The 14,098-nt window shown below is 41.4% G+C and overlaps 2 protein-coding genes across 4 annotated transcripts in view; both read left to right on the top strand.

The window, feature by feature from the left end:
• The first annotated feature begins 2,045 nt into the window (after positions 1-2,045).
• zgc:113436 (uncharacterized protein LOC503528 homolog) lies at positions 2,046-9,130 on the top strand. The gene is made up of 8 exons (XM_051950707.1): positions 2,046-2,417; positions 3,140-3,333; positions 3,422-3,533; positions 3,641-3,779; positions 3,920-3,974; positions 5,086-5,343; positions 5,421-5,537; positions 8,509-9,130. The coding sequence occupies exons 1-8, from the start codon at positions 2,249-2,251 to the stop codon at positions 8,767-8,769; spliced, it is 1,305 nt and encodes a 434-aa protein (XP_051806667.1). The 5' UTR covers positions 2,046-2,248; the 3' UTR covers positions 8,770-9,130.
• Positions 9,131-9,262: 132 nt separating this feature from the next.
• The window catches only part of abcb9 (ATP-binding cassette, sub-family B (MDR/TAP), member 9), a 21,172-nt gene continuing 16,336 nt past the window's right edge, over positions 9,263-14,098 (top strand). For all 3 annotated transcript variants that reach the window (XM_022217891.2, XM_051950675.1, XM_022217889.2), the window contains exons 1-4: positions 9,263-12,176; positions 12,609-12,723; positions 13,141-13,271; positions 13,379-13,584. In XM_022217891.2, the coding sequence (XP_022073583.1) occupies positions 11,531-12,176; positions 12,609-12,723; positions 13,141-13,271; positions 13,379-13,584 (1,098 nt within the window). In that variant the 5' untranslated portion in view covers positions 9,263-11,530. The remainder of the gene's footprint in view (positions 12,177-12,608; positions 12,724-13,140; positions 13,272-13,378; positions 13,585-14,098) is intronic.

The raw sequence follows: 14,098 nt of genomic DNA, 5'->3' as shown, positions 1-14,098 counted from the left end.
TCAAAGGCTCCACACACCCCCACCATGGACCGTTCTCCCTGCTCCCCTCTGGGAGGAGGTTCTGCAGCATCAGAACAAGAACAGCCAGGTTCTGTAACAGTTTCATCCATCAAGCCATCAGACTTTTGAACTCAAATAATCCTTCTAAGCACACGTAGATACTGTGAAGATAAAACTGCTGCTACATTTCAGTGTTACATGCAATACTGATGATACACTGCTCTGTAAAATAAATGTGTGGATGTGTATGTTTACAGGTGTGTGTGTGTGTGTGTGTGTGTGTGTGTGTGTGTTTACATGTATAGACCCTTTAATGACCCACGTCACAAATGACGTCACAGCTTTAGCTGGAGGCAAAAGAGAAATCCGTGGCCGTGACCGAAAGGCGAAAGACTGAAGGACTAGGCTCTATTAACTTTTCTAAAATGTCGTCCTGCTGTGTTTTTGGATGCCAGCAAAGGAGGAATGACACTGGCGAACGCAAATTAAAGTTTTATAGGATTCCACCGCACTCGTGCTCAGAGGGAACGAAGACAGTTGTGGTTAAATGCACTGAGGCGAAAATACTGGACAGAGACGATCAGCTGCAGTCAATTCCAGCCATTTTCAGTACAAAAAATCGCTAATATTCTATTTGTAAATAAAAAATATGACGAGAAATACAGGGAATATTGGACGCGCATCGCGAGGTGTATTTCCTTGAAAACGACCGATTCGTGGATTATATACCGACTTAGATATGTTTTGGACAAAATAGTTTACTGGCTTGTGTTGTCTGGATGTCCAAGGTAGGATTATGGCCGTTTTTTGTGGAATATTTTCATCTGTGTGTAATAATAAACCCGGAAATGTGAGTCGCGCTGTGTACGTTGAAGCCGTGTACAGAGAAAGGATGGATGGATATTCGTTGTTTGTCGGACAAATGTGTTTATATTACCCGCTGTGGTAATCACATCTGAAAGTGGTTTATACCGGCGGATTCATGAGAATCTAAGCTTTCCATCGGCGTACAGTGTTTATATAATCGCGTTTGCAGCCTTCGGACATTCTTTAAATTCCTATGCAAATTAGTAAGTGTACCGCCGGCGGTACACTGCAGTTTAACGGGTTAAAAATGGTCGAGTAACTCCCAGCGCAAACTAAATACTACCAGCACTGTTGCCAACTCCTCAGTAAGGAAAGTCGCTATTGGCTGTCCTAAAAGTCGCTAGAAGTCGCGAAGTCGCTAAATGACGTCATCGTCTACTTTGCATATTTCCCAGTTTGCATGGAATTGTAATCAACGTTGTAGGAGAGAGGAATAGCGTTGTGGAAGAGACCAAAAAGTGAGTATAAAACACCCAAAATATGTTTTTTTCACTAGAGGCTAAATGCTGTGGTTTATTTTAGCATGACAGTGAAGAAACATTTTCTCCGTAAGTCTGGATGGGATATGTAGTGACTTTGCGCATGCGCGATTCATCTGCCGTCTGGCCGCGGAGTGATGTGGGTCTCCCCCTCCCCTCACTGGGTCTGCTGCGGGTTACTGGCCTGTGCTCTGGGAGGGGGAGAAGCTCACAGCAGCACCTGCTGCTTGGTGAAAACAGTAACTGCAGAATGAGCTGAGTTTTCCTAACAGAGTCTCCAAAACGGCAGAAAAAGTCGCTAGATTTGTCGCTAGTCGCTTTTGACAAAAAAAAGTCGCTAGGAGCTTTGAAAAGTCGCTAGATTTAGCGAGAAAGTCACTAAGTTGGCAACACTGACTACCAGTCCCGCTTGACTTCTCGCTCTGCTTTTGCCTCCAGCATAAGCCCCGCCCACAAAAAACGTCACAATGTTTGTAAACAAATAAAGGGTCTATATAGTGAAATTGTTTTTATTCAGAGTATTTTTTTTTTGCCATTTTTGTTTTCTTTATCAATCCGATGGCGAGCTTTTTGCAACGAAATTACAGTCTAATGTGCACCAACTAATGTATGTTCTGGTTGACAATTAAGTGGCTATTCTATTCTATTCTATTCAGTAGCACCTGTTGTCCAGAAGGAGCCGCTAATGCGGAAAAAGCCCAGGACACCAACCACCTACAAGACAAAAGTAGAAGAAGATAAGGAAGCCAGGCACAGGCTTTGCATGTTCTTCCTGTTATTGTTGTGATTTTTGTTCTGTCTTTGTTAGCAGAAGCCAGCACTGCTGCTAATTATGCCGATTGGTACAGAGTATTTTAGAGCTGATTGAGATTCACAGTTTCTGTGTTGTTATAAAGTGGGAGATGTTGAGCGTGGAGTCGTTGCAAGTGGCTGAGGAGGAGGTGGTTGAATCCAGTTCCAACAAACTCGGGGATATTTACACTTTTGTGGCCAAAGGCTGTTTTCCTCAAACCATGAATCCTCTACGAAAGAAGAATCTCAAAAGATACGCCCAGAAATTTATCATTGACGGTAAGACTTCTTTTAAAAACCTTGACTTGCCAGTATGTTGCTTTTCTGAAGCTCCGGCTAACCGTCTGCCAACAGCACGAACTTCACTTCCCAAAACCTGCCAATTTAAGATCGCCTTGCTTTAGTTCAGATCTGCACCATGTGCGACACAGTATAAGGTTTTAGATGAATCTGTAGGAACCTGCGAAAAAATCAATTTCAAGGTTTAATCTGACCTGCTTTTTTAAATTAAAACCCTTTAACTTCTGAAACTTACTTCAGGCAGCTTGTATTTTTGTGGAAAAGGATTATGGGCATTCTGTGAGTGGTGTTTGGTAAATAGTTATGCCGAATTAAAGAATGAACCTCACTTGTTTTCAGAAAATCGAGATGAAATACCTGCCGTTTCTAGTGAACAAGACTACATTAAATGCCTATATTTTTGAATGCAGTATGGTGTGATGTGTCTGCATTCTGTAATAGTTATCTGTATACCAATATATTGGCCAATGTTCTTGATATAATCATTTGCTTACAGTATGATATAAGTTATATTGCAACGTGAAGATGGTGGGGTGATTAACTCTCCAGGAATATGTGTCACAAACTAGTCTGCAGCTTACAGTATAACTATAGCATGACTCCGCACTACCATCTCTCAGCTGTTACACATGCTCTACTACATGTGCTGCAGCCGGTCTTACAGCTTGTTCCCTTCATTCATATCTGTGTATCCTATCAAGAGGGCAAGCTGTATTATGTGGGACCCAAGAAAGAAGAAAAGAGGGAGGTGGTGATTGAGGCTGAGAGGAAGAGGCAGATTTTTCTTGACTGCCACTTCAATGACATCGGTCATCATCTGGGCCAAAAGAAGACTGTCCACAGGATCCAGAGCAAGTACTACTGGCTGGGGATCATCAAGGATGTGGTGGACTGGGTATATCTGTATTTACTTGTCTGTTATTGTGCTAACATCAGTGGAACATAATGATAACCATGTGTGAACTTTGTGACAACTTTTTCAGATCAAAGTGTGTGAGACCTGTCAGCATACAGAGAGGAATAAAAATCTGGCAAGGACAGTTCGGCCCATAAAAGTCGACGCACCTTGGGATATTGTTGGGATTGACATTATAGGTTTTTGCCAAAGTTCATTTCATAAAGTATTATTTGATTAACTCTGAATGGTGAATTTTTTCCCACACATCTGACAGCTGTTTTATGTTTTTCTTTCTCTTCCTCAGGTCCTTTCCCCAAAACTCAGCAAGGCAACAAGAGTGTTACAGTTGTCATTGATTACTTTAGTAAATGGCCAGAGGCTTTTCCACTGCAGAAGACAGATGCTCTCTCAGTTGCGCGATGCATCTCGAAATGTATATACAGGTAAAAACACCTCACAGTATGCAAGTTCATTATCTTCACAACCCAGTTAGTAAACACTAAATACCTACAGTGGTTATTTGTAAAGACAATCTTTGAAATATCTTTCACCTAAAGGTGAACTTTGTTCTCTGTTAAATCAGGTTCGGTGCCCCTAAAACGATTGTGTGCACACAGAACACTGACTTCTGTGATGAGGTGAGACATGAGCAACACACATCCATCCATCCATCCATCCACCCACTGCTTAATCCTCATTAGGGTTGTGAGGGGCTGGAGTCTCTTCACCCTCAGTGAAGTCACAGGGCTACACAGAGAGACAAACAGTCACATTCGCACATACAAACAATTTAAAGTTACCATTTCACCTCAGCATGTTTTTGGGCTGTGGGAGGAAGCTCACACATGCACAGGAAGAACATGTAACCTCTATGCAGAAAGATCCTGGGAAGACTGGGACGTGATCTAGGGATCTTCTTGCTGCAAGGTGAAAGTGCTAACCAACAAGACACTGTGCAGCCCAGCAACACAGTTATTAGTCTGCCAAGGAACGTCGTGGAATAATGCGACGATCAGCGTACGTTTGTCTGTTTATCTGTGTGCAACATTACTCAAAAACGGAATAACGTATTTGGATGAAATTTTCATTGAAGGTCAGAAATGACACAAGGACCAATTGATTAAATTTTGGCAGTGCTGCGGCTTATAGTCTGGATCCATGGATTTGTTAAGTATTTCCGTATCATTGCGAGATAGCGGCACAGTGTCACTGTACCTATGACTACAAGTGAACACTACGTCACCTGCCTGCTGACGATCACGATTGCGATCCAACTAAAAATGGACCGCTGCAGATTTATCGGGACTTATCTGTCGGAAATGACACAAATTGTGGGGGTGTTTCTGAGTCCCATCAATTTCCGCCACCCGCTACATATTTAGGTCACACGATTTGGTATTTGTACATAACGTACACATGCATAACACACGCCTGTGCTCAGCGCAGCATCATTTTTTATTAAAGATTTCATCTGTTGAAAATGATAAAATGGCTGAGGGGCCTTGACAGAGTACTGCGCTCTCCGAGTTCTTTTCTCGTTTATAATAAAGTTATTTTATCGTTACTTTTGTCTGTGGGTGACCCGAATAGCAATTTCTGGGGTTCCGGATATCTGGCCCCGATTAATGGCGAATATCCAAATATTCGTTTCGGTCAGTAACATCGGACGGGGGCAGGGGGGCGCGCGGTGGGATCCGAATATTTGGGTCCAGCCCTAGTTTTGTCAGTGCTGATGATGGTGTCTTCTAGGTGACAAAGCTGCTGTGTGAAAGGTGGAGCATTGTGCAGAAGATTTCTCCTCTGGATCAGCCTCAGCTCAATCCACTCCATGACAGCACAAGTCCGTTGCTTAAGGAAGCCATAATGCAGATGGTAACAGAGAAGCAGGCGGAGTGGGACGACTTTCTAGACCCTGTGCTGTTTCTCTTCAGGACATCCACAAACCCTACGACTAAGTTCACTCCTCACTCCCTCATGTTTAACAGGAAAGCCAATTTACCAAATGAGGTACGACAGCAACAATAAGCTAATTCTGGAAGTGTGGTTTGCTCTTTGCTCATTATATGTCCTTTTTCATCATCTAGACCACACTGAACCTGCTGAATTATGATGAACCAGAGCAGGATATATATTCCACAAAGGAGAAGGCCTCTACTTATATGACTATAATACAGGAGCAACAGAACTCTGTTAAGCAGCTGGTAATTCACATTTCTTTATATTTCATAAATGGAAATTGATTCTGGTATCGAAGCATGCACTCTTGAATGCAGATGGAATGGTGGTTCTCTCACCATCTTTGAATGGTATTACTCTCTTAAAGAATTAGTATGTATTATTTTAAGTCTCTCATAAAACAGTACTCATGGGCTCTCAGATATGTTGAAAGAAATTCCTTTTTAAAGCATTTTAAGACTACAGAGACAAAAAAACACGGTCAGTCCTCAGCAACATAAGTTTGCTTAATTCGTGGGTCTGTGTTAGTAACTGTTTATGTTGTTCATGTACACGGAATAAAAAATTACCATTAGTCTGTCAAGCAGAGGCTACAGAGATGCGCTTGTGTGCAGTCATCCGACAAGCCAACAACAGGTTGCCCATGGGAAATAATGAATGGGTCGAATGCTGATAGGTTTTAAGAATGTCCTTTAAAGGTAGTTTGCCATGTTCATGCTTAATAATCAATCATTAAAAAGAATGAAATTCAGTTGCGCTTTTTCCATATGCTGATGTAGCCATTTTTAATCACTTGTACTTGCTGTTTGTCACAAAATCAGCTTGGTTAACCTGGAAATTTCAGAAAAATTAGAACACAAGCACTAACTTCTTACAGTTCTTATTATTTATCAGTCAGCTTCTTTATTTAACAGAAAAGCTGCTAAATGATTGGTACAATATAGCACCTGAGTAAGTTTGTTTGGCAAGCATGTCCTATACACACCTGATGTGGTGTGTATTGGCTATCTATCTACATAGATAGATAGATAGCTGAAGGCATTACCTGCTACAGAGGTCATGGTGCCTGTTGCTGAGCTTGACACCCATAATACTCTATGCTTGTTAGCACAGAACTGCCTGTAGTAGGAGCAAAAGTTTCCTCATGTTGCTACAGTCGTAAATCTGGCAAAGAAGCTGCAGTCTTCCATCTCATGAAGTAGCAAAACTCTCCACCTGGTGGTGTCATCAGATACTTTCAAAAATGTACGATACATTTTCTGAGATGCACATTCTTTGTCTTCTGCTTTTTCTGTTTGTATCATTTTAATTAGTGAAATTATTAGCTGACTGACAGTCAATCAGTGAATCAATGCGAGCGTTTATAAATACAGCATGGTACTCCTGATACAACAGTCCCACCAGTCATGCTCTCTGGCATTGAGCCATTATTTTGATTACTCAGTTTCACTCCACAACCTTCCAGTATTACATCTGTCTCTGTGGTGAAGCTTTTTTTATACACTGTTTAATAGTACATACAATTAACAATGTGCACTTACTTTGCTTGGAAAACTGATCAGAATATTTAGAATAAGGCATATCGACTAACATGGGACCATCTGAGTGAAGGCAATTACAGGCATTAAAAATAGCTTAACCTGTTCTAATAATAACTTCACCATAGATGCATCACTATTCATTGCAGCCCTAAACATCATCAACCATACTAAGAAGTATACAGCAGACCGTGGGTTCTAAAAACTGAAAACAGACTTAAGAAAGAGGGAGATAACAGATTCCATCGTCCCCAAAAACCACAGTATTTCACACAACCTGTCATTGCGATCAGGGAGACACAATTTTAGCTCTCAGTGGAGTCTGGACTAAGTCTGTTACATTTTCTCTAATTCTTCAATATGCCACAATTAACAGTAGACCCACTAACTGCTACTAAAGTTGAGAATGAAAAGCTGCCTCTAGTCAGGGGCTGGCCCAAGTGATTCCTGTCTTTTTTTGTTGTTGCATTGTGTATGTTTTGATGTCCCCCAAGTCTACTGTCTGACATGTGTTATGGTGTGTTGGAAATGACATGGCATAACGCGGTTTTACAGAAACTCCTTATCAATTATTTGACATACAAAATGAAATGAACTTTAGTATCACCTACAGTGTATGTCATGTGGCAGCAAACTATCCATTATCTGTACACTGTCACTGGAGTCCATCTCAGCTGACTTAGGTGAAGGCAGGGAACAGTCTGTCACAGGGCTACACATAGAAACAAACAATCACACTCACATTTACACCTACGAACAATTTAGAATCACCAGTTAACCTCAGCATGTTTTTGGACTGTGGGAGGAAGCCGGAGAATCTGAAGAAAACTCAGACATGCACAGGGAGAACATGGAGACTGTATGCAGAAAGATCCTGGGAACGCTGGGACACGAACTGGTTATGTTCGAGCTGCAATGGGAAAGTGCTAACCACTGATCCACTGTGCAGACCTGCCAGCAAACTAAATGAAAAATCATAATGGGCAGTGGTGGTGCAACGGTTAAGTTACTGGACTGCTGTTGGGCCCTTGAGCAAGACCCTTAACCCCTCCTGCTCCAGGGGCACTATACCGTGGCTGACCCTGTGCCCTCAATCCACATAACCTCCAATTTCACATATCCTCCAACTGGGAGGATTTGCGAAAATCTGAATTTCCCCTGGGCTGCACAGTGGGTAGTGGTTAGCACTTTCGCCTTGCAGCTAGAAGATCCTGGTTCAAATCCCGGCCTGGGATCTTTCTGCATGGAGTTTGCATGTTCTCCCTGTACATGCGTGAGTTTTCTCCGGGTACTCCGGCTTCCTCCCACAGTCCAAAAACATGCTGAGGTTAATTGGTTACTCTAAATTGTCCGTAGGTGTAAATGCGAGTGTGACTGTTCGTCTGTATATGTAGCCCTGTGACAGACTGGCGACCTGTCCAGGGTGTCCCCTGCCTTCGCCCGAGTCAGCTGGGATAGACTCCAGCACCCCCGGCGACCCTAGTGAGGATAAAGCGGTGTATAGAGAATGGATGGATGAATTTCCCCTCGTGGAATAATAAGGGATAATAATAAAGGCATTTAAAGGCTAAGTTCATGAAGTGGCTGTTTATAGCACATTGTGTATGTACAGATTAACTGTTATTTTTACACTTTTGTTTGTTTAACTTTGTCTCTGTCATGTGTGTTGTGGTCACAGGTGATAGCAAATATGAATGCTGCCTATAAACAAGAGAAGAAGAAGAATGCCAAACGCAGAGCAAACAACATGCCCTCTATGACCTTTAAAATTGCAGAACCCCTGTTTGCTGCAGTAGACTCGCCCTCCTCGAAAAAAATGAAAGAGAGTTTGTATTTGTCTTTTCCTGTTGAGACGGTGCTGGCCACCGAGCAAAACGTCTCAGAAGACATAAAGACAGAGTTAGTGTATCACCTGGCTGAGTCCGGTGATGTCCACTGAGGACTTGGGTAATGAAGATATGTTGGTGAAGTGTGACTGCATGTCATCATGAGCTGTCTGAAGTGTTGGACAAAGACTGAAATCCAGATGTTGGTGAAATGAGTGTGACAATCAGTGCTTCTGTCCCCCTCATCAGCTGAAGGCACTAGTGTGGGGTGATGCTTCGCTTGTCGATAAATCTCTTTAAAAAGGAATCCAGTGGCCAAAGAAGCTGCAGTAATAATCGTTGTTTTCCCCCAATGTCCTCACAGAAAATTGTCGCTTCTAATGAAAATAATGTTAACTTATTGCTTTCACTTTGTCATACAAAATATTTTTAAACTATATTATTTTAAAATAAATGTATCGTTTTATTTGTGGAGCTTTGATGCGTTGCTATCATAATATCCGAAAAGAGATCTTCCTGTCTTAATTCAGTCCACATATTGTGTGGGGATTTGTAGACAGATCTTTGTCCTGCTGTTGCCACTGCAGAATATAGAAACTAAACGTGTAAAGACCAAACATCTTAATAGGCTAATATGTTAAAAATATGCACATCATGAATTAAATGAGTCAGAGGCAAATGTCAATCAAATTTTGGTTATTTGACGAAAATGTAAATTGAATGATTAAGTGTTCATCAACAGATGAACAATATGTCTGACCCCTTGAAAAATGTACCGTAAGTCCTACAATCACTATTTGCTCCACTATATTTATTAGTGCTTTTTCTAATTTCGTCTGGGGGTAATTCTGAAAACAGCTGCTTGCTGCTGCCATGATAATGACAAACGAGGGAGTGAACAAATACAATAAAGCTCTGGGCCTTGAGACCAAATTAGTTGTGTAAACATGCTGAATACATAAGAGAGAAACTGCAGAATTGAGAATTAAATGTCCACATGTCACAATGAAGGATCGCTTTCACATTTAACATAGTCATTTGATCCATTTACACCAATTCAGTAGAACATTGTGACCACCTGTCTAATACTGTGTTGGTCTCCTCTATGCTGCTAAAACTCTTCTCACCCAGTGGTTCATGGACACATGACTTCTGGGGATGTCCTGTGGATTCTGTGGGTCCTGTGGGTTGCAGGGTGGGACCCACCTAGAGCAGGCTGATCCTGGATCATCCCACAGATGCTCAATAAGATTTGAATCCGGGGAGTGTGGAGCCTGGGTGAACGGTGTAACTCTGTCGTGTTCCCCAGGCCACTCCTGAGCAGTTTTTGCAGTGTGTCGGGGTGCATTGTCCTGCTGAGAGTGGAAACTGGCATCAAAGCCATGGGGGATTGAGGGTTGCTTGACCTGCAATGTTTACATGGGTGGTACATGTCAAACATCCACGTGAATGTCAGGACTCAAGGTTTCCCAGCAGAACTTTGCATAATAACACAATTAACGATGTTATAATACAATGTTCTGCTGGGAAACCTTTCATTTCACCTGTCAGTGGTCATAATATTTTGACTGATTGGTGTATAATATACCAATTCTTTCTTCTTCTTTTTTTAAATCCGAGTTTTATTGATAGATATTCTAAATTCATATGACACACAAATCAAAAGATCATCACTTAAACGCCTTGCCCTTTCACATATCTGTACTATTTAGTACCAACATTATTCATCACTGTTACTCCTTTAGGAGCTAATAGAGCTCCTCTAATGAAAATTAACATTTTTACCGTATTAACATTTTTTTGTCATTGTCATCAGAACTGATTTCCAATTCAAAAATCTAAAGCTGATTTATTCTAATAAAACAACTTGCAATTATGTAGCATAGAGTTGTAGGTGAGCTGGTGTGTATGAGGTGCAGTGGGTGGGAACATTTCAGTAATTTTAGAGCTTAAAGTGACAATTTCAAGAAAAAAAAAGTAAATATTTAACCTTCATACACTGAAAAAAAATTAGGTTTGATAAAAAACAGCTACCGACTTTGAACTTTTTACTTCTAGATTGTTCGTTTATTTCAATCCCACAAGAGCAATGACCATATTGTGTATTTTTCCAAAGTGATTGCAAGAAGTTCTGCTTTACTGGTCCGCCCTGGAGGACCAGTTTTCCACCATTATATCGTCATTAAGCGACAGCTCCTGACAGCTGGTGGGAGGAGCCAAGCAGCGGTCACTTGGTCACTTCCGCAACAACTGTGGTAGTGAATCTGATACCGGTGTCAGCTTCACTGCTATGGTTCATTCTCTTAAACCGGTCTAAATAGTTTGAGACGAGGGTGTCCTCTCCTCGCGAGTACAGTAATTTGACTGCTGTATGTTTTATTTTTAACGGAGGAATAGTACAACAGGGAGTTGTTTCGTACTCCTGCGGACACCTGGCTGGACAGTGAGGTACTGAGCCAACATGGCATTGTTGGTAACCTGACGCAACGTAGCTCAAAGTCTGCCGGTAGCTCTTTGACATAGTTAGCTGACTATGCAGTTGTAAATGCGTTGGACGACTGTTGTAACCTTACAGGACAGTTATTTACGGCGACGAGACGTATTTAATTTCAGTAGGTACTGTACAGCCACTTAATTTTTGCGTGTAGCTATAAGAAAATAACATTCTCTAAAGGGTTAGGGTCTAAAATCTTGAAATATACTTTTTATTTCAGGATTTATTATAGCAAACGTAAGGCATGATTTGAGCTTGGATCAAATTCCGTCCATTTAGTCTTGTTGCTAACTACTTACAGTTGTATTTTAGTTGTATATCATCTGGGACAGTTAAACTCTGGGAGTATTTATTGTTATCACTCTCCCCTGAATACCATCATGGGAATCAAAGTAGCTGTGAGCTGCACTGTGTTATTCATCCTGCTGGATGTTGTCATCTCCACTGTCCTTTACACACATGGATCACACTTGAGCATTTTTACAAAAGATGCCCTGAACTTTAACATCTTCGAGTCTGTGCTGGACCTGTGGTTGACTGTGCTGCTGAGGGCCTCCTTCCTGTTAGGAGCCTCCATAGGGGTCTCATGGAACAAGGTGGATGGGCCTCAGAGGGCTGCTAAGTTCACCAATTTCATTCTTCTCATCTCCCTGATCATCATCACCTATGCTCTGACCAAACTGCTGATGCTGACTGAGCTACATCCTCTCACTCAAGAGCCCTGGATCCTGAGCCTGATATGTTGGACTTGTGCCTCCTCTCTGGGTGTCATGCTGCTCTGGGGGCAGCTGGGGAAGGAGTCCAACTCTGTGAGCAGCAGCAGCAGAAGGGGAGGAAGAAGGGGCTCTGAGGACACTGAGAAGTTGTTGGAGACAGCTGGTGAGGAGGAGCAGGAGGCTGGCTGTCAGAGGAAGAAGGAAGAGAAGACCAGCTCTCCAGCCACACTGGGACGCCTGCTGGCCTACTGTAAAAAGGACGGTGGTCTGCTGTCTGTAGCTGTCCTCTTCCTCCTCATCTCTGCAGTCTGTGAGTGTCCTTCACATAATGTCACACTTTTTACTCTTTCCTGTTACAAAGGATTACAACACTAATGTGCAATAGCCACTGTTTCTATGGTGATTGGGTTTGAATCTGTTGGTTGTGACTGCTATTCATCCCTGATCACATGACACTTTTTGCATTTTCTGTCACCAAGAGCAGCTAAATGGTGTCCAAAAAAATTTAAATAGAAAGGTCTTGTTTTTTTATCTTCTGAGATTGTCAAAATACATAAAACATAATTCAAGATTTGAAAGCACCATAGAGACAAACATAAATGCTGTATGGAAGTTGAGAACGTTTATGAGTGCAAAAAATGTTACATATTAACTAATGCAGGATTAATGCAGGTACTAAAATGTCCACTTATGTGTGGACAGCATTAACATTAGGCCTAACAGGTCTCTTTTTAACCCCCAGGTGAAGCCTTTATTCCATACTACTATGGGAGGGCTATAGACAGCATTGTGGTTCACCAAAGCATGGAGTACTTTACTAGACCTGCGATCACTCTGGTATCACTAGCATTAGCTAGGTGAGTATCTATTGAATCTATCTGAAGGTATAAACTATCATTTAATTCCTCTTTAACTTTGTTGTTTGTGTGTTTTGTCTTTATTGGTAGATGAATTAGGCTCATAATAGCTGAATGCAGGGAGGTGGAAAGCATCTGTGACTTTTAACTGTACTGTCTGTTGTTTTTATGTGGGGCTGTCAACTAGATGGTTACTGGCATCTAAGTGTCTATTTTTAGCATGATGTTAACATTTCATTATCACAGTTATTATCAACACACTCCTATTGGGCAGTACAAAGAGATACGACAGCCCAGGAGAGGGACTATACTTGTAAAGCGACATATGCCAAGCTGCTCGACTTGTTTTGAGGATATCTTGTGTGACATGTACCAAACCCTTAAAAAGATTTATGACAAGCATTTCTTTCTCCTCAGCTCTCTTGCAATGGGAGTGCGAGGTGGAGTCTTCACCCTGACATTTGCGAGATTAAATCTTCGGCTCAGGAACCATCTCTTCAGAACTCTGATGAGGCAGGAAATCGCCTTTTTTGATGAAAACCACACAGGTAATGTGGACGCAGTTGCTAACACACCCATCCCTCCATCTGCATCACCGAGTTCACGCTCTGTTTCACATTCTTCTAATGTTATTACCTGCCTGTGTTGCCCGCAGGTGACATTATTTCTCGCCTGTCAGCTGACACCACCCAGGTGAGCGACCTCATCTCTGTTAATATCAACATCTTCCTGCGGAGCATCATCAAGGGTGTTGGCTTCTTGATCTTCATGTTTGGGATGTCCTGGAAGCTCACAATGGTGGGCATCATGGGATTCCCTTTCATTGGACTCGTCTCACAACTTTACGGCGAATACTACAAGGTAAAGTAGTTTTCTCTCTACGTTGAGCATTTATTTTGGCATCTACTTGATAACCTCACATAAAGTCTGCTTGAACCAAAGGCCAAGTCTTCAGATTCGTTTGGTTTTCTGTATAGTATTGTGGATCTGCACTTTAATTTTTTTATTAGTCTAATACTTGAATTTGATATATAAGATTGGTAATTGTAAATTTGTCAGATAAATTTATATTCTATATTGTATTGTAGAGTCTTAATCTTAATCTGTTTAAATTTGTCAGGTAAATTTTATATTATTTATGATACAGGTTCCTAACCGTAATATTTAAGTTGGAAAGTAAATTTATATATATAAGAAATAATACTATAAAGTCTTAACTTCAATATTCAAACTTGTTGCATAAATGTTAGTCTTTTTTGTTGAAAAGTACTTTGCTTTAATGTCTGTTCTTTCAAATGTGTTAATAAATGTCAGTTACTTGACTAATATCATACTTCACTTGTTGCGCAGCAACACATACAGTCATGGACGAAAA

This window comes from Acanthochromis polyacanthus, chromosome 7, assembly GCF_021347895.1.
Source record: "Acanthochromis polyacanthus isolate Apoly-LR-REF ecotype Palm Island chromosome 7, KAUST_Apoly_ChrSc, whole genome shotgun sequence".
Lineage (NCBI taxonomy): Eukaryota > Metazoa > Chordata > Actinopteri > Pomacentridae > Acanthochromis > Acanthochromis polyacanthus.
The sequence above is the reverse complement of the archived record's forward strand: the minus strand, read 5'-3'. Positions and strand labels throughout refer to the sequence as shown.